We start from the raw sequence: 25,961 nt of genomic DNA, 5'->3' as shown, positions 1-25,961 counted from the left end.
TATTTCCCACAATACATTCTCCACAGGTCTAAATATCGTCGCTAGACGTCCACCGAATGACCTTCCAGGACGTTAGATGGATGTTCAGCAGCAAGACATTGGACCAAACTGGGACATCCTATGAATGCCCAAATGACGTCCACCGAACGTCCCCTCCGACGTTAGGTGGACCTCCATTGGACGTTTAACAACTTGGCCTTTGGACCAAAATTGGACGTCCTGTTAAGGTCCAATTCACGTCCCCTAGGACGTCCGATTAAGGTCCAATTCACGTCCCCTAGGACGTCCGATTAAGGTCCAATTTACGTCCGATTAAGGTACAATTTACGTCCGCTTAAGGTCCCATTTACGTCCGATTAAAGTCCAATTTACGTCCGATTAAGGTCCAATTTACGTCCGATTAAGGTCCAATTTACGTCCGATTAAGGTCCAATTTACGTCCGATTAAGGTCAAATTTACGTCCTATTAAGGTCCAATTTATGTCCGATTAAGGTCCAATTTACGTCCGATTAAGGTCCAATTTACGTCCGATTAAGGTCCAATTTACGTCCCCTAGGACGTCCGATTAAGGTCCAATTTATGTCCGATTAAGGTCCAATTTACGTCCGATTAAGGTCCAATTTACGTCCCCTAGGACGTCCGATTAAGGTCCAATTTGCGTCCGATTAAGTTCCAATATACGTCCCCTCGGACCTTACATGGACGTCCAATGGACGTTCGGTAGCGCGACATTTGGACCAAAATAGGACGTATAAAGGACGTTCCTCGGACGAAAACGGACGTCCAAAGGACGTCCCTAAAGTCCGTGAAGGACGTCCAATGGACGTCCATTGGACGTCCTTGTGCTATTAGGGTTGTATCTCCAATGTGGCGCGCCTCCAAAAAAGAGACAAAATGACCAGAACGAATCTTAGAATTTTTTCAAAATTTTACTAGAACCTAGGAAAAATTCGATTTTTTAATTCGCTTGAACACATAGCCTCTTATAAGAAGGCGTTGTTGCCAAATGTCGCAAAATGCCCATCCGAATTTTTCGGTACGCCTGAGAAAATTTATAATTTATGGCGTAGAGTACTCCTAGTCCCTTTACTAATGCATAATGATTATTGCCTAAAAGGAATAACATAATGACAATCTAAAAACAGAGGCATGCTTATGGACAATTTAACTAATTTGTTTTTATTTTAAGATGGCATCTTCACTGTCAGCTATTGCTTCAGGGACGACTTGCGGAGTATTCACTCTAGGTATGCTGTTTCCATGGGCCAATTCCAAGGGAGCTGTCGCAGGAGCGATTGCAGGTTCAATTATGTCAGGGTTGGTATCTTACGGAGGACAGTATGTATCGGCTGCTAAAATGGTAGTTGCACATAGACTTCCTGTGATAGTCAACGCTTCCTGTTTCGATAAATACGGTATCAGTAATGCGACTATCATACCTGAGGTATGTATTTTTTAACTACATTTATTTAAAGTTCTTTTCTATTATAATTTTAACAAAAATTATTTGTGAATTGGTGATGTCCAAAAATTAGAATAAATATTGAAATAAACTAAGTATATAATAACTACATAATTAAATCAATTTAAAAATGCTGGTTTCCATCCATCGAAGACAACACATCATAAAAATACTAAAAATTATTTTTAATAAATGTATAGAAGTCAAGTAGGTACCTCCTAAATTAATTTTAAACCATTAACTTTTTTTTCGTTAAGCATTTTTCCATTAAATCAGGCGTACCACAGGCTAGCGTCATGGGTCCTCTATTTACCTATTATTTACCGCAGTAGTCCCAACCACTGACACAACCCAAATTACAAAATTCGCTGATGACATCACGATAATCGCTGTCAATGAGGACCACATTATCGTGTCTACACAACTGCAAAACCACCTTGACTAATTGGGAACATGGCTCAACAAATATAAGGTGAAAGTAAATGTAACGAAGTCAACCTAAGATACTTTTACAAACCGAAGGGATGTATGTCCAACAATAACATTAAACGATACACAATTACCAGTCAGCACACAAGTTAAATATTTGGGACTAACGAACCCTTGACAAAAGATTAACATGGAAGCCGCACATTCAAGCCAAGAAAACCCAGATCAACATCAAAATACGACAAATTAAGCTGTCTCATGGCCTTATGGGTTGAAAATAAAAATTGAAGATAAATTGCTCCTGTATAAATCAACGATAATACCAATTTGGACCTATCGTGTCCAACTCTGGGGTTGCTCAAAGCCATCAAATATCGAGATAATACAAAGAGTAAAATAAAAAATGTGGTATGTAGCACGAGGGCCACGAGGGGGTGTAACGCTAGTTTGCCTCCACGTGGTGCACCTTGGGTGCACTGCAAAAAAAAACGAAAAAAAATCCTGCCAACAGCACAGATCACAAACAGAAATCTTATTTATACGTAAACATACGATGGGAACAAATAAAGGTTCTTTTCAACTGACTAGAGACCTCGGACCGTGTATCTGAGTCTAGCACTTTAACATCGAGAGCACAAGCAAGGCAAAATGTCAAGTGTTGCAAAAAATCCTACAAGATAACGACATTGACCTGGCTGCCATACAAGAGACCCATACTGAAGACAAAGCCCAGCTTGATTTAAGGGGAAAGATACCTGGCTACGATTTACTGGGAGCCACTTATGATAAACATTACGGCATCGCAACCTAGATTCACTGCAATATAGAAAATGGTTTCCTGCTTTCTGCTTCCAATGAAAATAATATACCTACATGAAGTGGTCACCAAAATTGGAGAGATTACCGTAGTTAACATATACAAACCTCCAAATACTACATGGAACCCAGAAGTGCTAAAGACTCATCCACATCCTACTATATACATCGGCGACTTCAATAGCCACCACGAAATGTGGAAGTACACCACGAATGATGAAAATGGGTAGGCAATAGTAGAATGACCAGAAGAGCAAAACACATATCTAGTTTTTGATGCCAAAGACAGAGGAACATTTAAATCACCTGCATTGAGAAAGGAATATAACCCAGAGCTACGTTTTGTCTCAAAATATACCAATGTTAGACCACTAACAACTACGAGAAATGTCCTTGCCGACTTCCCACATACTCAACATCGTCCTGTGCTTATCATCATCGGAATATCAATCCCAGTAATTAGATCATATATCCTAGACCCAGGTTGAATCTTAGAAAAGCAAACTGGAAGAAGTTCTCTAAACAACTAGACCGGACCTTGAGCTGGGTCCCTTCAACCAGAAAATATTAGGAGAGATTTCTGTGTGCAGTAATAAGCGTTGCCAAGGAATCCATCCCTAGGGGGTATCGCAAAGAAAATGGGCCCGGATGGACTGAATATGTGAATACTTATACGCGCAGTTTCTCGAAAGTGGTGACCGAGAAATAGCCGACGAGCTTTTACACAACATCGATACAGCTAGATGCCAAAGACTGTCGAAAACCTTGACTTCAAAAAATCAAGCCGGCAGGCTTGGTCCCTGATGCGGAAAATTGGAGGAGCTAACCAGCTGGAATCCAGAGAGTCTAAAATGTCTCCTAACAAGGTTGTCTCCCATATAGTATCTCTATTCAGAGCTCCACCAGATTGAACACATACTACCAACGTGAAAAGAGACTTAAGGGTATTAAAACAAACGAACAGTACGGACTCCAAATATTCAGCAAGAATGATTTTTTCTGAGATCACACATTCGCTGAAAGAAATGAAATCTGAGTTTGATGGTACCCATCCTGAGTTCTTGATACAGAGTGGTGCATACACGAAACAGTGGCTGGAAATGTTCTTTAATCATATACACTTCAGTCAGGTAACATTTCTTTCTCACTTAAGCGAACAAAGATAATTGCAATTCTGAAACCGCGCAAATCAAACGATAAGCCAGAAAACTATCGCCCCATAGCTCTACTCAGCATGGTATATAAACTATTAAAAAAGCTTTTCCTAAACAGAATTAGTCACAGGATACCAGAATACGTCCCTCTTGAACAAGCTGGCTTCCGCCCTCATCGAAGCTGTACGGACCAAGTGCTGTTATTAACAACTTTTATAGAAGTTAGTTTTCAAAAAAAAAACAGACAGGGTTCTGTCCTTTTCCCTTTACTTTTCAGCTTTTATATTGCTGACATGCCTGAAACCGAATCTCGGAAGTTTGGATATGTTGACGACTGGACTCTTGCAACAAGCCACCAATCTTTAGAAACTACAGAAATCACTCTCACGAATGACCTATCCATCCTCAGCGAATAACAAACTGTTGAAACACAATAAATACCCGAAATACCTTGGGGTTACTCTAGACAGAACGCTCACATTCAGAGAACACCTGACGAAAACAGCAGCAAAATTGAAAACACGCAACAATATAATACAGAAACCCTGCGGCACTACATGGGGGTCCACATCATCAACTTTAAGATCCTCTGCTCTTGGCCTGATATATCCGGTGGCAGAATACTGTGCTCCAGTGTGGCTAAATAGCAGGCATACCCACCTGGTAGACACTCAACTAAACCGTGCTATGCATATGATAACAGGCACAATTAAGCTCACCCCTACAATGTGGCTAACTAGCCTTAGTAATATACATAGATTTAAGAAGCCCGAGATGTAACATGAACCTATTTAGATAGCTGTGCGAATGTTGCCTTGTTTCTAAACAGAATCGCTCGGGTGGGGAGCTTCTACATAGATGAAACAGAGTTGGATTCAGAATAATTAATAATATTTATTGAATTAGTTTCGAATATAACACAAATTAATATACACTTATTTAACTAATTACACTAATCGTATTGACTAATCACAAAAAACAAGAAGTTATCTTAAATTTAAAATTAATATTTTAATGTAGGATATGCACACGTTTGAAATATACTTTGTTTACCGTATATTTTTATAACATAAAGTTTTACAATAAAAATAATCAATGATCAAAAACTAAAAAATATTTTCATTGTCCAGAAAATAATGTCATTTTATTATGAATAATTCTTTTACTTTTACTAGTATCTATAATTGTTTTACTATAATGATGAATTCGGACGTTAATGTAGGTGAAAATTATTAATTTTAATAAATTGGAATAATGTGACTCTAAAAAGGAATAATGTTTGAAATTGTTGTTTAAGTTCTTAAATAATAATTGTTCTGTTAATTCTTTTAATATTTGGATATTAACAATATTAACATTAATACGTTTATGTGACACTGTAGCACTTTTTCGGCAGTAGAGCAAATAATAACAACATCTTTGGATGGATAAGTTAAATTTAATGTATCTCTTTGGTTGATGAATGATGTCAACAAGTCTGCTCGGTCTCCTATAAGTGCGTTTACACAATCTTCACATTTCAAAATTATCGATATTTTATAAATGACATCCTGAAATGTATATAATAACTTCTCTCTTGTAATGTGTAAATGATAAGTTCCTTAATTGAAGTGATATAAAATTTGTATTGGATATGTCATCGTTATCATCAACACAATCGTATTCAACAATTCGTTCTCGGCCACAAGACTTATTAACTAGTTTTTCAGGAACCATAACTGTAATCAGTTCTAAAGAAATACAATTTCCTCTAAAACTAGCCCTTAATTCTAAATGTTTTAACAATTTTTTATAAGCTGCCTTAAACTGTTTAGCAGTTGGATTATTGTTATAACCCCCCACTGATCTAATTAACCCCAAAAAAAGTTTCTTTGTATTTATTTTGTATATATTTTTGTAATATTTTTTTTAAGTTATATTACATTGCATTAATATAAAACATATTTAGAATCAACAACTAACTGACTACATCTTGAGCATATATTTAAAAAAAATAAACAAAACAATACAATGCTAAAATAAGTAACTCGGTACTTTTTACAATTACAAACAATCTGGCATAATACCACCCTGGTGTCGAATGTAAATAAAGCGGCATTGGAATTTGGAGCTTCGAACATGATCGGCGGTTCTCGTCACGATACGAAGCTAATGTCGACTCCAATTGGTGGAATCGCTTAGGTAGGGATAAAGAAGAATTTGGCACACTGCGCAATGAACGATGTTACATCTCGGGGTTTTCATTAATCTAAGGTAATATAGCACCACACAACCTACGCCTCGAACATGCATTGGTTAAAGAATATAACAAAATAATGGACAGTCGCCAGCATCTAGTCCACAACGACATCCCCGATATTCTTGGAAACCGTCTCCGATCCAGGTTATCTCCTCTAAAATCTCAACCTCAAGCGCTGCGGCAATCCAACTTTGACTTAAATACCCGATGGAGAGAAGATTGGTAAAGTGAGACAGATGTGAACGTCCCCGTAAGCTTTGGGCAGCCCTTAATCGAATTAGAACAAACTGTGGAAGATGCGCCGACTGCCTCTACAGATGAGGTAAACTTCCCTCGCTTTCTGGTTACTGCGGCGCTGCAAGACAGACGATCAAACACATAGTTCAGGACTACCCACGCAGAGCATACACAGACGACCCTATAGACTTTGTAATGGCAACCGAAGGGTTAATCGAATATATAAAAAATTGAACATCTATTTGTGATGCATTGTATAATGCATAAATCTAAATAATTATCTATTCTGTGATGTAAGCCATACGCTAAATAAAAATAAATGTAGTACAAGAACTCAGCTACAACTGTGGTAGAGGCAGAAATTTGAAAAATTACAAATAGCCGCCTTGATGGACTGAGAAGTCATCCAAATGATGAAGCAAGACTGCTAAACACTTCTCCCGAGTTCGCAAGACGATTGAAGAAACTATGGCCAACAGATTTAATAAATTAAATATATTAAAATCTAATGTAAAAAATAGGGTTGCCACAGCGCAGCTTATTCGTCATATATTTAATACTCAAACTATTTACTTATAGCTTCGATGAAGCAGATGGTAAATTAAAATATGTAAAAAAAATCTGTTTTCTGATAGCAGTAAAATTTATTTTGAATTAAGTAAATTACGCAAATTTTTCTAAAATAATTTTGGACACCCTGTAAAAATAATTATGTTAATTTTTATATTAATGAACAGAGAGAATTTCCTTTGAAATAAGCTAGCACATGACCCCTATTCTCATTTAGAAACATAATCGATTACGCCATCACGCCCAGACGGATGGCGTAACAAATAAATTCTAAAAAAATCATAATTTAAAAATTAAAATCGACCTGTTTCGGGATTTATTTCGCTAATCGCTGATTCACGAAATTATGAATTTATTCCATTAAGCTTTGACACACCTTATAGGAAATCTACAGTTTATTCAAATGACTAAGTTATAATAGTCAATAACAATTAACTAATTTATGTTTTATTTTAATTATACTCTATATTTCAGATAGAATATCCAGATGAATCAGGAGTTTTTCCACTATTCAGGCTAAGCTTTCTTTGGATACCACTCGTAGGAGTAGTTAGTGTATTGATTGTGGGGATTGTTGTTAGTTTCCTAACAGGCGCCAATGATTTAAACACCACTGATCCGGATGTCATTTCTCCTGTTATGCATTGGTTACTGCCTCAAGAATGTCGGAAGTTAGCAGGTAGTACTGTAAAGAAGGCAAGGAACCAGGAGTTGACTGAAAGTGACTTGATGGTGCAGGTTCAATCAGATGGCAGCCTCTTAGTAAGATGTTATTAATATATCTTTACCTCGGAGGTAAACTACACTATGTCATTTCGAGCAACTGTGGAGTAAAGCACTTTGAATGTTATAAAAATTTAATATATCCCATAAAAAAATATGATATAGTCTGTTCGCTAAACTCAGACACAACTGGCTAGTGATTTTGGTAGGTAATTTTTTGTTTTTGGCCAATTTTGTCACAATTGGCAAAATTACTAACTGTTTAGTAATTATTTTTTTTTTGCCAATTCTGCCAAATTGGCAAAATTACTTACTAAAATCACTAGCAAGTTGTGTCTTTAGCGAACCGACTACATATCCCATAATTGTTCAAAAGATAATGTGACCATATTTTAACGATAATAACTAATAACCAATTTGTGTAATCCAACTAATAAAATAAGTGGATTAAAAAAACTTATTCACAACAACACCATGCCAACATAGTGTAGTTTGCGTCCGATATCCAGATATATACAGTGCTTTTCAGATAAAACTATCCACCTTATATAACTTTTGAACCACTGATTTTTAGAAAAAACGCAAACACACGTTAAATAATTCCTGAAGGGGGAGACATTATGTCATATTTAAGCTTAGCGGGAAAGACACCCTCTCACCCCCCGTATCATCCCCTAATTTTTTTAATCACTTCCACCTTTTTTTATTTGATATTTGGATTCTGCTCTTTGTACTGATTTCAAAAATGTATAATATTTGATGCTTAAAGTGATTAGTTTATGAGAAAAATAAATACAAAAGCAAGAAAACTGGATTAAATAAAAATTATTTTTTTAACAATTGTATAACATTTAGAACGAACATATTTCACTACCAAAAATTTTAACAATAATTATTCAAAAGCTTTATCAATAATTATTCAAACTTTCAAAAGTCATTTTGTGTCCAATACCAAATATTCAGAATTAATATCCGATATTGAACAGTATATTTTTATCACCCCGTATATCACATGAACCAATTTGTTATTGTATATTTACATATGCGGGTCTCTAATTTACTGTGTTATGATGCTTGATCATCAGCATATGCACATTTCTTTGCGTCGTTGGGAGATTGTCAGATATTTATAGATTGAAGAAGATTGGGGCAAGCACCAATCCTTTTGGGAGCACATTTTGCAATTTTCTTACGCTGTTTTTACTGCCGCCAATTATTATTCGAAAAGACCTATCGCACAGCACATTGTTTACCATGGTAGCAACTCGGTATAATATGGAGAAATTTAAAGATAAGTCTGTTCCTCCATACACTGTTGTAAGCAGCAGTTAGATCAATGTATTCTACCGTACGGTTAGACTGAGCTACAGTCTACTGAACACTTGTTCTGTACAGCTGCGATCGATGGAGACAGAATCCAGCTTTTTCTATTGTAGTCTCTCCATAAGTACTTAGCCTCTTTTGACTTTATTGGGTTTAACACTGCAATTATTTTTGTTTTTTGAAACCCGCTGGCATACGTCACATTGTAAGTATATTAAAGTAGAATTTACTTAGCCACATTCCTAAGAATCTTCCACAATGTTTTCGGTCAAATTCTGGTGCTTTTCGAGATTTGGTATCGTTCAATGGCTTACTCACTTTCTCTATTTCAAAGGGTTTTGAGTATTCAGGGTGGGCTTTTCTTTTTTAATTTCCGTGGTGCCTTTAATTCCCGTGGTGATTGGAGTGGTGTTCTTTAAATTTTGGGGCTTTGGAGAGTTTTACAACCTGTGCAGCTATCTGGTCCGCTGTAACTTTCTGACGTTTACTAGTCTGTGTTAGAGCTGCCTTATTGCTTTAGGAGACTCCATGCTTCCAAGTTCGTCCGCAATTTCAGGATCATCACTCTCTTGGAAATCTTAGTAGGGTTGCTCTAGGTTGCGATTCCATCCCGGTATGCATTACTTCCTATATCTACGTGCTACGTGTTTTGGCAGATGCTATTCGCTCTGTGCGTGACCATGGTGGGAATACACGAAACTATGCCAGCGCCCGTATCTGCGAAATATGACAACTTTAGCGAATAATGATTGAATAATATTTTTTTTTCAATAGATATTTCGCTTACCTTATTATTGCCGTTTTGATTTTTATTATTAATATTTATGTTTCAATACTGACTTTCTTTCCTTCCCCGATCTGGTGATATATTCCTATCGTCATCTATGTCCGTTTTGTGTTACACATACACCACAAAATTAATAGTTCAATAGACCCAGCTAATGCTAAAATCTGGTACTAATAATTCACACTACCTAATTGCTTTCGATGTACACTTAATTAATGTTAGCACCGACAACTAAACTATAACGAAAAAGTGAAGAAAAACCCTTAAAATTGATATTTTCTTCAGAGAACTTCCAAATATCCGCCTTTTAATTTGACGTTTATTTGACGCTCGAACTTATTGTTGGTATAATAAATTTTTAGCCCGATCAAAGAACACAAAACTTTACGAAAACCTCAAAAAAAATAAGAAAGGATGAAAATTTTTGAATAGGTAGAAGAAATTGTCTATTATTATATAAGAAAAAGTTTACAATTCTACATCCCTCCATTTTACAGAAATGGAGGGGTATACCCCCTCCTCAGGGGTGAAAAATATACATTCAAAATAAGTCTGGAATTGGATAAAATGACTAATTCTAAGTAATTTTGTTCCATAGAGTTTATTTACTAAGTCAATACTTTTTGAGTTATTTGCTAGTGAATATGTTCATTTCTATCAAAGAAAAACATGTTTTTGGACGGTTTTTCGCAAATAACTAAAAAATTAAGTATTTTATCTAAAAAAATGTTCTTAGCCAAAATATAGCTTATAAAAAAGTGAAAAAAAATGGTGTATATGAAGTCTGTAGACCCAGCAGAAGCAGAATTGTAGCTAACCAAAAGTAGGTTCTTTTTCGTAAAATTCCAGAACGAATATTTCAACGTGAAATAACCAAAAGACGGAGCACTGTTTGGGGAAAACTCATTACAACTTTTTTAAAGTATTTTAAAAGAGGTTTATTTTTGGTTTTTAAAAAACTTCTAACATTAAAAGTAAGTAAGTTACGCTCAAAATATTGTTGGTCCTGTTTATTTTTTGGTAAAAGAATCGCCAAAATCACCCCCTAATTAGCATCCCAAATCAAATTAATCGTTACCGCTTCACAAGTTACTTTGCTTATGTATTCTTTATATTATCTGTAAGTTTCATCGTTTCAAAGTGTTTATTTTTGAAAAGCCTGTAGTTGAAATTGCTTGAACAAGTCACTGATCACGAGTTTATGCAAATTTTGAACAGCCATCGCATAACCAATTTTTGTCTAACAGGAAAACAAGAAATCCAAAATAATCAGAAAAGCAAAAAAATGATTTTTGTACTCTTTGAGATTTTTGGTATTACTAATAATTTTTAAGTTATTTTCAACGAAAATTGGAATTTTTGTCAAAATTAAATTTTTTTTTATTTTAAAACCAATTTTTTTCAAAGCGGGACACTTTGAACCAATGAAACTTATAGCTCATATAAAAAATACATAATTAAAGTAACCTGTGAAGCGGTAACGATTAATTTTATTTGGATACAAATTAGGGGGTGATTTTCGCGATTCTTTTTACCAAAAAGATTAAAGGGACCAACAATATTTTGAACGTATACCCTATTTCACGAACATACGACTGTTGAGGACTATCTCGATAAGGAATATTTTACTGTGCAAATTATGAAGAACGAAAGTAAATTGCAAAATACATTGTTGTTTATTGGAACAATTATTAGAGCCATTTACTTTCGCACTTCTTATGTTGCACACTAAAATATTCGTTGTCGCGATAATCCAAGACAGACGTATATCCGTGGAAAAGCCCATAACTCACTTACTTTTAATGTTCGAAGTTTTTTTAAAAAACAAAAATAAACCTTTTAGGTCTGGATCCCGCGAATGAAAAAAAAGTTGATTAATAGCAAGCTGAAAATTTGTTAATAGCTTAAGGGTGTCTAGTCGGATAAACTTTGATATATGGGAACACTGGAACAGGGGCAGTTTTAAATGTGGAACAGGTTAAAAATTTGGAACGGTCAGACCACGAAAACGGCACATTTATTTTATCCGACAGAATAGACTTAAACTGTCCGAACAGAGATTAAACTCTCATGCAAAAATCAGACTGCTATTTATCACCTGTCATAATTCCTGTCATTTGACATATTCTACATGTTCCACTCATTAAAACGCCCATTTGGTGATAAATAGCAGTTTGATTTTTGCATGAGAGTTTAATCTCTGTTCGGAGAGTTTAAGTCTGTTCTGTCGGACAAAATAAATGTGCCGTTTTCGTATTATGACTGTTCCAAATTTTTAACCTGTTCCACAATTAAAACTTCCCCTGTTCCAGTGTTCCCATATATCAAAGTTTATCCGACTAGACACCCTTAAGCTATTAACAAATTTTCGGCTTGCTATTAATCAACTTTTTTTTCATACGCGGGATCCAGACCTATTTTTTTAAACACTTTAAGAAAGTTGTAATTAGTTTTCCCCGAAAAGTGCTCCGTTTTTTGGTTATTTCACGTTGAACTATTCGAATTGAAGTTTTACGAAGAACTTACTTTTCATTAGCTACAACTCTGCTTCTACTGGGTCTATAGACTTGAGGCATACTCCATTGTTTTCACTTTTTTAGAAGCTATTTTTTATTCAGAATATTTTTTCGATAAAATACTTACTTTTTGAGGTATTTGCGAAAAAACTGTCCAAAAACATATTTTTCTTTGTTAAAAATGAACATATTCACTCGCAAATAACTCGAAAAGTATTAACTTAGTGAAACAACTCTATAGAACAAAAGTTACTTAGAATTAGTCATTTTATCCAATTCCGGACTTATTTTGAATGTATATTTTTCACCCCAGAGAAGGGGATATACCCCTCCATTTTACAGAAATGGATGGATGTAGAATTGTAAACTTTTTCTTATATAATAATAGACAATTTTAACTACCTATTCCCAAATTTTTATCCTTCCTTTATTTTTTGGGTCAGATTGTTCTTTGATCGGGCTATTTATCAGAAATGGTAAATAAATATTACATTAACGTCAAATATGTCATATGTGTATTATATCGCCGGTCCGAAATAAGAATGACGTAACTGCAAAAAGCCAAATTTCTCAGGAGAGCAAAAAAACGATGTTTAAAGATTTGGAATAGAGATTTAAATGAGGAGTAATCGTCCAAGAGCAACGGTATGACGTTTATTCTTACAATGATGGCTTTTATTTTTATCCCTATTGGTTCGAATTTCATTATGTTAATTTAATCCTCCCATTTGCAACTCTTTTTACAGTTGCGCCATTCTTCATATAAAAATTTTCAAATGGGTATTTAAAATAGTGATTAAATAAAGAGTAACCGTCCGGAGCATCGGTATGGCATTTATTCTTACAATGATGGCTTTTAGTTTCATCCCTATTGGTTCGAATTTTATTATCTTAAATTTATCCCCACATTTTCAACCCTATCTACCGTTGCGTCACTCTTGATCTTAAAATTTTTCTGTACAAAAAAACTATTTATAACATTTAGTACCTATGCCATTTATTCTTACAGCAATGGCTTTTGTTTTCATCCCTATTGGTTCGAATTTCATTATCTTAATTTACTTCCCCCATTTTCAACCCTATTTACAGTTGCGTCATTATTCATCTGAAACAAGGTCTAAAATGGTGCATATTTCAATAACGACGCAACTACCCTGTAGTGGCTCAGTACATCCCAGGCAACCAAGTGACGTCATATAACGTTGAGGAAACGTCAGTTTTTGGTTGAATATAACACGTGTTTGAACATTACGTCATATAGACGTCTTTTGTAGGCGATTTTAAGTACGTAAGATTAATGACGATAAAATTACGTTTAAAAAACGTTTTAATTTTAGACAGCTTAAGTCTGACGTCACAAAATTGGGAGGAGCTTGCTAGTTTGTATTGATTCCAAACAATTTCGTTTATGTATAACGCTAAATGTTCATAAGAAATTTCTTATTTCATTGTTTACGCGGTTTGTGTCTTGTGTGATAAAATAAGACTCTTCATTTAGATATATAGTTGAAGAAACGTGTTAATTAATAGATTTTTATGCGTTTTTTGCTCAGTGAGTTAGTTTAATGCAGTAATTCTTCTAGACAACTATTTGAGGTTGTTTATTTGTTATTTTAATTAAGCGTTAAATGAAGATATTAAGACAGCGTTAAATTAAGATATTAAGTACGCTGGATAATTTGTTAATCAATTATTTATTAGCTTCATATATATGTTGTTTCAGTTTTGACACAGTAAGTAGGTATATATAACTAGTGAAAATTCTATAATGTGAGAGCTGGTACAATCATGCAGAATCAATGTTGCTTCTAGCGCACAAGCGATCTTAAACAAGTGGTAGTATATCTTCGACACATGGGAAGTAGGCCTATAGGTTCCATGTTACCTATTTTTATACTATTTTGAAACATCTGAAAGAGGTCACTTTTTGAAAGTATTAAAGACGTGATTTTACCGACGCATAAAGGTCGTCATCTTTTTGACCTTTGAAAATCGTCACGATCTCGTCGTGAAAAAAACGTAGATACGATTACGTTCTAAAATCGTCACAATTATGACGTCAAATCGATGAGAAAAATATACGTGATTTTCAACGTCAATACTACGTCATAGAAACACGTCAATTGGTCATTTCTATGACGTATTATCTACGTTATAAAAACGTCGTTTGGTTGCCTGGGATAGTTACAGTTCTGTCACTTTTGTATCATCTGTACACAGTATTTTAGAAGTTAATTACGCAAGAAACAGGAGTTGACAAAATTTGCAGTTGCGTCATTCTTATTCCGGACCGGTGATATGTTTAACGTCAAAGTGTGTTCGCCAAAAATTTCAGGCGACTACGCTAGGTGTCGCGTTAGTTATGCACGGAGCGAATAACGAGTTTGATAAATCTATGGTAATTAAAACTCTTTAAGTGGAATCCATCTAATCTAATAATTCTGTTCTTAATTTAATCAATATATCCAGTGCTTTGACCTGTAGGTAGATAATAAGATGGCTTGAAGTCCAAAAAGAGAATATTTTTTTTATATTGATGTTGCACGTAAGTGAACAAGCAACTTCACAAATATCGCCCGTTGACAGAAAGTATTAGACCGGCCACTCACTATCAGGTACATCTGACAGGTACACCGAAACAGGCATGCAGACCTGCCAGGTATACCTGATAGTGTGTGACGGAAATAAATAGCCTTTCAGGCGACCTGAAGCCGACCCGAGACCTGATGAAAATTCGATCAGTTCTACCTGACCAGCGAGTAAGTGTGTGTGGCGCACACAGGGAGGTTTTGGGGCTCCAACCCCTCCCCCCAGAGGAAAATTTGGCGATTTCATCAGATATACCTGAACAGGTCTCAGTTTTTAAAAATCCTTTGTTGTGACCAGTTTAAAGATTAGTGTTTTTAAAATAAAAATGTATACCATTATACCAATTTTTATCCATTTTTTTATTAGTGTTTTTATTTATTTTACTGTTGAACATACGTCTGTAAGTGACTTCTCGGTTCCTTCATTGAAATATTGTTATAGTCAGATGGTTCATACCTTAATAATTCATTACGGAGATTGCTATGGGTAACTTTATTTCTTCTCTGCAATTATTCTTTGCGCCATTGTTTGTGTTTCTTTCGTGAACTTTTTTTTTATTCGCAAAAACGATAAGGAGACAAAGAGCAGATCGTCTTCTAAATAATCTATCCGTTAACTTGAATCATACATTTATTTGGAATATTTATATTTAATTTTAATAACACATAATATATACATCCATCAGGTATACCTGAAGAGTATGTGTGCTCCTCATATCTGACTTTCAGCTCACTGTTCAGATGTACCTGATAGTGAATGGTCGGCGTTAGATTTTTACTGTTACATTTGAAAGAATGTCTGTCTAGTGCGTGGCTTGAACCATGATTCGTGTAAATTGTTCGCTTTCAAGCGAATCTGCCAGCTCGCGGAGTCTTTCTTATTTGTATGTTCATTTCAAAAGGTATACCCGTATGTATACGATTGGATGTATTTCTGATCCTCTAAATTTGTTAATTAACATTACACCAATGGAACATTTGCGTTTTACAGGTCCCGATGGAAATTAGATCTTGTTTGGCACAACCTCGTAATAGTAAGTTGAATTTATATGCACAGACCACACAACTTTCCTCTTCTAAATAACTCTTTTCACTATATTAGTAATACCAAGAGTATATTATTTTCATTAAGTGAAAACATAGTATACAGGGTGTTTCATTAATAATTGTCCATATAGTAACTGGAGAAACCTTATTACAAAATACGAAGATTTAACCTAAAACACTTGAATAAATTGGTTCCTTACTGAGTTAGAGGGTGTTTTATCTAAAAATTTAAAAACTATTTTTGCTCAACATTTTAAAACTATTCGACGTATCCTTTTCATACTTGGCAGAAAGTGCGACTACTAGACACTCTACTAAATTATGATAAACAAACGTGTCTAGCTACTACCAGAGGCGTACGACAGGGGATGGTGAATGGTTGACCCTTCTCAAATTCTACGCCACTGGAGGAATTACTATTTTAGTGCCATTTTTAGATTCTACATTTCTTTCTACGTAAATAATATGCTCTACATTGGTAACGATAAAGTCATTAGTTTTCGAGATATTTGAAGTTCAATATGAAAAGGCACAGTTATTTTGATTAATTTATGATATTATGATTCATATGATTACAATTTAAAAATTATTTGTACACCCAGTACTTTAAAACTGGTTTGCGTATCCTTCTCATAATACTAAATTAAGATAAATAAACGTTTCTAGCTACTACCAGAGGCGTACGACAGGGGATAGTCTCTGGTTGACCCTTCCCAAATTCTACGCCACTGACGAAATTGTTATTTTAGTGTAATTTTTTGATTTTGCAATAGTTTTTATGTAAATAATATACTCTTCATTCGTAACGATAAAATGATTAGTTTTCGAGATATGTATTTGAAATTAAAAATGAAGCGACACAATACACCACTGATCAAAATAACCGTGTCGTTTCATTTTTAACTTCAAATATCTCGAAAACTAATGACTTTATCGTTACGAATGAAGAGTATAGTATTTTCATAGAAAGTATTGGAGAATCCAAAAATTGAACTAAAATAGCAATTTCGCCAGTGGCGTAGAATTTGGAAAGGGTCAACCACTCACTTTTTCCCGTCGTACGCCTCTGGTAATAGCCATAAACGTTTGTTTAACATAATTTAGTAGCCTGTACAGTACCCTATTACCCTGTAATATCATAATAAAACCTATTTTTAAATCGTGGATAATTTTTTATTATTTTTGGGTTTATAATTTTATTTTCCTGTTAATGTTTATTTATTTTTATGGAATATCTTTTATTTTTGTTGAATTTTTATTTTTATTTTATTTTATTTTTATTTATTTTTAATCAATATTGTATTATTAGTAGAATGGTGTTCAGCAGGGAGAGTTTTTAGTTCCACTTCATTTTAATATCATTATGTACTGAACTGGAGAACTGAAAATAAGATGATATGTGATAAAAGCAATTAAAGGCATTAAGAAAGCAAGAAAATAATAATTTGATAATATAAAGATATAACAAAAACATTAGAATATACTTCTGAACAAAAAACTACAATAATTTAAAGATAAAATCTTAGACGGATCTCGACATAATGATGTTCGATAGATATAGACATACAGAACGTATCACTTGCAGTGCGTTTTGATCAAGGTTGAGGAAGCTTACAAATATTTGTTTGCAAAAAAAGCAAGAAGTTAAAATTTTTTATAGCTATCCACTATAGCCTTCAATATTCTACGATCTTGCGCTTTTATTTCCCATTTTTGGACCCTAATCCTAGATAAATCGGCTTCAACATCATCCTTCCATCTTTTTATGGGACGAACTACTAATCTTCTACTGTCTGGTCTCTCAAAAACACTGTTTAACACTCTGTATTTGTCTGATCTTACCAGATGACCTGCTCCTGTCAATTCAAGGAAAAAACTATTTGTTTGTAGTTGATAACATTATGTTATGCCAATACCGAGTAAACAGAAAATACGAAAGAATAAAGAAAATCTAATAATAAAATCCTGAAAACGTTTGTTTTCTATACTTCCACGGAATTTATTATAACTAAGTGACTACAGCTGTTTCGGCAGAGTGCCTTTCTCAAGTGATATAGTTTACAATGTGTTTGCCTTTTTAAGTCTTCAACTGAAGAGGTTGAGGAGTGGGGAGCTGTTTGTCTCGAGTTGGTCATTCAGAATTATATCTGTATTTTTCAGTTTATTAATTTCCATAGATTCTAAAAAAGATAGCTTAAGGCCTTTATTTTGAATATGCAGCATTTGAAACTCTTCATTGAAAGAATGATTATGATCTAGAAGGTGAAGTGCGTATGTAGAAGTGTCTGTTTTTCTATTGTTGAATGCCCTTTTGTGTTCTGCTATCCGTTTGTTAAAAGTTCGGCCAGTTTGACCGATGTACGTTTTCGGACAGTCACCACACGTTAGTTTGTACACACCACTCTGTAGTTGCTTTCTCTTTCGGCTTTTATTGTTCTTAATATATTTGCTTAAGTTGTTGTTAGTTCTGAAAGCTGGTGTTATTCCTTTCTTTTTTATGTATCTGGCTATTTTTGTTGTTATCTTGCCAGTATATGTGAGAGAGCAGAAGGTACTGGGTTCTTTCTGTGGTGGTGGATACACTAATTTCAGGGCTTTCTTATGGAGTTTTTAGTTTAAAATTTTGTTAACTGTTTGTTCGTTAGTCCTGAAATTAGTGTATCCACCACCACAGAAAGAACCCAGTACCTTCTGCTCTCTCACATATACTGGCAAGATAACAACAAAAATAGCCAGATACATAAAAAAGAAAGGAATAACACCAGCTTTCAGAACTAACAACAACTTAAGCAAATATATTAAGAACAATAAAAGCCGAGAGAGAAAGCAACTACAGAGTGGTGTGTAAAAACTAACGTGTGGTGACTGTCCGAAAACGTACATCGGTCAAACTGGCAGAACTTTTGACAACGGATAGCAGAACACAAAAGGGCATTCAACAATAGAAAAACAGACACTTCTACATACGCACTTTACCTTCTAGATCATAATCATTCTTTCAATGAAGAGTTTCAAATTCTGCATATTCAAAATAAAGGCCTTAAGCTATCTTTTTTAGAATCTATGGAAATTAATAAACTGAAAAATACAGATATAATTCTGAATGACCAACTCGAGACAAACAGCTCCCCACTCCTCAACCTCTTCAGTTGAAGACTTAAAAAGGCAAACACATTGTAAACTATATCACTTGAGAAAGGCACTCTGCCGAAACAGCGGTAGTCACTTAGTTATAATAAATTCCGTGGAAGTATAGAAAACAAACGTTTTCAGGGTTTTATTATTAGATAAAATGAACTTCCATCAAGTAACGGTCGAATCCATCAATTAATAAAGAAAATGTTTTACAGTATCATCTATAAAGTTTTACAGTATCAAGTTTTATTAGACATTACTATTAGTATATAGGTATCTAATCTATTTTTTGTGCTTGTATTGTAAATTATTAAATCCTTTATAGCTTGTTTTTTTTTTTGTTTTAGGAGACAACTGATAGTACAGCACAACTACATACATTTCCTCCTCAACAAATGGAACGATAGTATTGTTAACGTCCATGACGATTTAGAAAATTTTTTGTTTAAATCATTATATTTTTTAAAATACATCGATTTTTTTAATAAATGCGATTAAAATTATAACTGGTTTCTTATTTTATAGCTCTAATTACATATAGCTCTTAAACAGATCGTATTAATCGTGCCAAAAATGTTATTGTCAGAGGCGTACCAGAATCTACAGGTGATATTCAAACGAAACAAGATGAAGACAAAAAATTTTTGGAGGAAATTTTTTCAACTGTAGAATGTAATGCTACCCCGGTTAATTTCTTTAGAGTAGGCAAAGTTGGTGATACGATTTCCTAGAATGATCAAAATGGTAATGAATATAATGAGTATGAGGCTAAGCAAATTCTACGAAATAAAAGAAAACTTTTAGAAAAAGCAAAAACCAAAAATGTATCCATTGTTGATAAGACAGCTATGCAATTTAATTTTTTAAAAGAATTGCGATCTGAGTTAGAGACTAGAAAGGAAAACCGAGAGCAAAATTTAACAATAAAATACATACGTGGTATACCAAAAATGACTAATTTTCGACAATAATTTTAAAAAAATGTGCAAATAAACTGTCATGTCAGTGGAGTTCAATGGCTGAGATAGTGGGTTCATAGCTAGACAGAACCACAGTGGACTTAACGAATCTCCTTGGAAGAGGCCCCGGCTGATTGCGATATTTTCAGTTTCGATGTGATTTTTACCAGGTATTTGAAGGTGAATTCTAGTCTTCCACTCTATCATTATATGCTTTTAAAAGGTCATTATATTATCATCGACTTTATATATATTCTCAATATGTCTATAAGCCATTCATGCGGCACTGAATCAAAGGCCTTCTTATAATCAATGAAGGCAGTAAATAGGTTCCTTTTTTGGAATATGTCTGGTTAGAAATGACTGAGGCGATGGTGAGTTGTTCTTTGCAACCCATGGAACCCTTGGCGCTTTCTTAAATACTTTACCGAATACAGGCAAAGATAAATGGAAAACTAACGCAGTTTATACCAGTACAAAGCGGAGTCAGACGAGGTGACTCATTAAGCCCACTGCCCTTTAACATAATAATGGACGAAATAATAGAAGCAATACGTAAAGGTCATGGTTACAGAAATGCAAATATTATGTTATGCAGACGACGCCGCATTAATCGCCGAGACGGAAGACGATCTCCAAAGATTAACACACATCTTCAATATAACAGCCAAAAAATACAATATGATAAGATCAGCAAAAAAAAACCAAATGTATGACAACATCTACATACCCACTACGATGTAAAATCGAAATTGATGGGAAAATAATAAAGCAAGAAGCAAGGTTTAGATATCTAGGAATAGATATAACCAGTTCCCAGAGAGCACAAGTACATTTTATGGACATCCAATGGACGTACATCTGTGTACATTGGAACGTCCAATGGACGTCCCGCTAAGGTACAATGGACATCCGATGGAAGTCCAACGAACGTCCAGAGTTCACAAAATTTAACGTCCATAGAACGTCCGCTACAAACGTACAGTGTACGTTGTTGAAGCTTTCAGTGTACATTTTATGTACTACGTTCAATGTACGTCTTATGGACATTTTTGTAGGGCACTTTTCAGAAAGCAATCTAGTGTCCATAATTTTTTGAATACATACATAGCAAAAAGCCTTTAGGTATAGGAAATAGTTCCTATAATACTAAACTTATACTTTAAAATATTACACAAAATACCTTTTTTATTTCTCTTTATTATAACTTTATTATGTATACTTTATTATAGGAACTTCATTAATGCACGACTGCACTTGCACGATAAACAGCAAACACAAAGATATCACATGATGTATTATATTGTATGTAATAACTTAATAAAGACAAAATTCAGATAATGGCGCCCTATGATGCATGCACATTAAAAGAGGTTTATTTCTGTTCTGTTCCTTCCAAACATTATTTCATAGAACTTAGAGTCAGTACGGTTGTATATTGCAAGCGGGTTTGCCATTCTGTGAATTATCATAAATAAATCCTCCTTCAGTATTCCACAACAATTACAGCGATAATCCCCTAAAAGTACTTGCCTAGTACTACCTTTTACGACCGATAGCGTGAAGAGCGACAACGTTGTCAAGAAGATTCTCATTTAGTTTGGCGGGAAATTTAACAGTTACAAAATGCACATTTAAGATTTAAATTGGTAGTGTCTAATTATTGTAAGTTGTATAATTACCGATGCGCGATGTAGCTCCGTTATTCTGAAAAAGTTTACCATCGTTTTATCATCATCTAATATTATATAGGTTTAATTAAAATAATTTTAGTGGTTCAGTGTTTTAATTCGATGATGAAAAAATATGTGATACATTTATTAGAAGCTTCTTGTATTCTACTAATAATATTGCTTTGATTAAAACAAGAAGCTATATATAATTACTCATAATAATAGTCGCATTTTGTGTAAAATCTCCATGGACCACAAATGGATGTCCAATGTACGTTGAAATCAAAAGTCCAATGGACGTCGCGTAATGGACGTACATAGTACGTCCAGTTTTGGTCCATGGACGTTTGGACTTTAAATGTACGTTATACGGACGTCCATCGGACGTTGTGTGCTATATGGGTTATGGAGATGTTGAAGAGGAAGTACGACAACAAAGCTTAAAAGCAAGTAAAGCGGCGCGATCTTTTAATGACACAATCTGGAAGAAAAAACACCTAAGATAAGACACAAAAGCAAGAATCTATAAAGCAGCAATTGGACCTATATTGACATACACGGCAGAGACAAGACCTGACACATCTAAAACGAGACGACTACTAGAAACAACAGAGATGAAAATACTCCGACGAATATCACGGAAATGTGTCTGTTGGATAGGGAGAGAAGCGAAAACAGAAGTCAGGAGATCATGCAATGTAGAACACATACATGGGTGGGTGACAAAACGGAAACAGGAGTGGAATGAACACATTAGTAGAATGGCATAGGATAGGATAGTATGAATAGCACGAGATAAGTCACCAAATGGACGAAGAAATATTGGCAGACCAAAAAAAGATGGTGCGATAACTTAAACAATTTAGGAGGCTAACATTGAAGAAGAAACAGGCTTTAAAGCCTACATATAAGAAGGAAGAAGAAGATGATATGACACAAAGCTTCCACAAACAACTCGCTGTTCATTCAGCCCGAACGTGTGTTGCAAGTTCCAAACTACCAGCTGGCGCATTACGAAGCATATACGATTTAAAATGAGTCCTAGAAAATATAATAGCTGGTGAAATCGTGTTTCCGGAAGAACTTATGAAGCAGCAGGTTATTACCGAAGACCCTCAAAGACCCTCTTTCGGCACTAGTTACTTGACTCACTTGTTTAACTCCTTTGCAAGCGATCACTTTTTTTGGTTTCTGTACAGTTGTCGTTCCAGTTTCATCTGGATTCAATATTCTAGAGCCATCATCAAAGCTTTCTTGTCTGCTAAAGACATGGTGCAATTTATCAAAGAAAGTTGATACATTATGTTTATTGAAATATGTAGTTCGCGAGAGACTACGTCCTTCTGGTTATCTGATGCTCAAGTTAGGTGATCATTTTAAAAATCCTCTCATCCATTCTAAGCCGGCCGCTCTATTTTCTGACCAATTATTCGGAATCCGAATATTATTTTTTTGAGCCATTTGGTCTGCTAAACGGCGACATCTAAGAGTTATTAGGCCGTAGTTCATTTTTGAGCACATTCCGAGGTATTCTGCCAGTGCAAATTATTATCCTTTCGACATAATTTATCGGCATTCTTAGAAAGGTCTCATTTTCACTTAGGTATTAGGGTTATTCCTTTGTTTTTTCACGTATATGAAATAGATAGATTATTGTCTATTGAAAAAATGAAATATTTTACGCGAAACCTAACCGTTCCGCACTTCTTTAACAATTTACCTTGCTAAAGTCTGAAATGACACCCCTTTAAGTTCTACTGCTTTTCGCAATAAAGACCCTTCTTTTGTGACTAATTCCACGGCTTCTCTCATTTGACTGTCAGAGAAAGAAGCAATGTTAGTCTTTCTTTTTCTATTCCTTGCATTGATCTACAAAAAAAAAGAAACAACAGTATGTGTTTGTATTATCCAACTAACGTCCTCGATTGGGTACAGTGAGACGCGTCTCAGTCTGCCCCACTAAAGATTGTTTTATTGTACCCCACAGGTACAATTTCACCAAAATGTGATATTTTTTCAAAATTCGATAAAATAAAAATAATATCGCTAAGTAATTACATGCAAAAATGCCTAAGCTTTACTTACCATCAATATCAAGGTACCTACTAACTCAATGCACAACCGAATATTAATATCGGTCTATGTGAGGAACAATAATATAATTATTACTTTTGGGAGCAAAAATCACCCTACCACCTGACACGCAAAAACCACGATACACTAACACCCGTCTGATATAACTTGATGTGCAGGCGCATCGCTGTCACAGAGAGTGACGTCATTTGTCAAGCAGAATTTGAAACTGACTGTAACGTAGATGTTAATTATTGTAAATTCAAATTAATAATACAAGTTTAAACTCATGTTTAATCTGTAAAAATTGTATTTGTATTTACTGAAAAAAATAAATTTGTCAGATATTTCCTGTATGTTATGAATTTCTAAGAAAAACATAAAAAAATATAATTCATGAAGAGGATATACTGAAATAAATAATCTGAGAAAGAAATAAATAAGAGGAATGGCAACAATCGGACATAAACTTTAATAAAGAAATAGTATTATAAATATGTTTATTTTCCAATAAAGAGTTGGTTATAATTTTAACAAATAGAAATTTTAATAAAAGTCAAAAATAAAAACACAAACTTTGTGTTTTTATTATTTATTTCATATTATTTAATACTATAATAGAAATTTATTTATTTTATTATTTATATAAATTAAAGATTGGTTTTATGTGGTTTTGCAATAATTTCTTTTGACTAAAATTATGAAATAATATGAAAACAGTAAAGACTTGTTACTTGGTAAATACGTTGTCTAAGAGCCTAAGATGGATGATTAAACCTTAATTGATTGTGATGAGAATTATAAATTTTACATTTGTTTTGACATTTCGAAAATAGTTTTCAAAAATCCTAAATTAAAATTATGAATGATCTTATCCTGTAAATGTTCATAAGTGAGAGGTAATATTAAGTATATTATTATATCATCATCATATACTCATACATCTCCAAGTGGAGCAAAGGGCACCTTGCGGTGTTTCAAGTACCATGAGGAATGATGGTGAGGTTGCTAGTCTCACGCATCATCTGTTGAGTTCCGTCCAATTTTGTTTACTAGTTTTCTCCATTCTCTTCTGTTTTTTGCTATCTTTTTTGCATCGTTTTATGCTAATTTATTTTCTTTGAGTTCTTTCTCTATTGTTCTTTTCCACGTATAAGATGGTCTACCCTTTATCCTTTTGCCTTGAGCATTGTAATGTAGAGCTTGTCTAGCAATATTTGTTTCTGGTTTTCGTAAGGTGTGTCCTATCCACTTCCATTTCCGTTTTTTTATTGTATGTTCTATCCTTTCTTCGTTTGTTATTCTCCACAATTCGTCATTAGTAATTTTGTTTGGCCAAAATATTCTCAGTATAACACGTAGGCACCTGTTATTGAAGAATTGAATTTTCTGAAAGAATTGTTTATGGTGTTTCCATGTTTCTGCTCCACATAACAGGACAGACTTTACATTAGTTTCAAATAATCGTAGCTTTGTTCTTCTGCTGCTGCTGATGTTTGTCGAGGCCCATATCTTGCGTAGAGAGTTGAAAGCGTTTTGTGCCAAGCTTATTCTTTGTGTTATGTCCTTTTCTGTGCCTCCTGTTGTGTTTACCAGACTGCCCAAATAACAGAAATCTTTTACTTCTTCTATTTGTTTCCCTTCTAAATATATATTGTTTCCGTTCGTTTCCCCATTTGATAATATTTTCGTTTTTTTGGGATTTATTTTTAAGCCGGTTGCTTTTGCTATGTTGTTCAATCTGGTAATTTTGTTTTGCATGTGTTGTCTGTTTGATGTTATGAGGGATATGTCGTCAGCGAACTCTAGATCCTCTAGTATTTTAAATGGTGACCATTGTATACCTGTTTTTTATCTCCAATTTGCTTCATTACCCAATCTATGACTATTATAAACAACGTCGGTGACAAGACACCCCCCTGTCTTACTCCTTTTTTGACACTTATTTGTTGGGATAGTTTCCCTTCATGTTCAACTCTAGCAAAACATTCGTCGTAGAAAAGCATTATTACTCTTATATATTTGTCTGGTATTCAATTAAGTTTTAATATCTTCCACATCATATTACGATTTATTGAATCAAACGCTTTTTCGAAGTGTACAAAGTTGATATAAACTTCCTGATTCATTTCCGCTGATTGTTCCAGGATGATTCTTTCTTAGGGTATTTATATAGTCAATACAGGAACTGTTCGGCCTGAATCCTATTTCGTTAATTATTCTTAATTT

General features: G+C 34.3%; 1 protein-coding gene across 5 annotated transcripts in view; it reads left to right on the top strand.

Annotated features, from left to right (window-relative positions):
* The window catches only part of LOC126890780 (sodium-coupled monocarboxylate transporter 1), a 315,978-nt gene extending 296,445 nt beyond the window's left edge, over window positions 1–19,533 (top strand). For 4 of the 5 annotated variants that reach the window (XM_050659968.1, XM_050659972.1, XM_050659971.1 and 1 more), the window contains exons 11-13: window positions 1,191–1,445; window positions 7,383–7,670; window positions 19,375–19,533. In XM_050659968.1, the coding sequence (XP_050515925.1) occupies window positions 1,191–1,445; window positions 7,383–7,670; window positions 19,375–19,434 (603 nt within the window). In that variant the 3' untranslated portion in view covers window positions 19,435–19,533. Of the gene's footprint in view, window positions 1–1,190; window positions 1,446–7,382; window positions 7,671–15,836; window positions 15,880–19,374 lie in introns of all 5 variants that reach the window. The other variant, XM_050659969.1, reaches the window with a different exon arrangement.
* The last annotated feature ends 6,428 nt before the right edge of the window (window positions 19,534–25,961 follow it).

Source organism: Diabrotica virgifera, chromosome 8 (assembly GCF_917563875.1).
Source record: "Diabrotica virgifera virgifera chromosome 8, PGI_DIABVI_V3a".
NCBI classification, from domain to species: domain Eukaryota; kingdom Metazoa; phylum Arthropoda; class Insecta; order Coleoptera; family Chrysomelidae; genus Diabrotica; species Diabrotica virgifera.
Note: the sequence above shows the minus strand (reverse complement) of the source record. Positions and strands in the feature narration are given on the sequence as shown.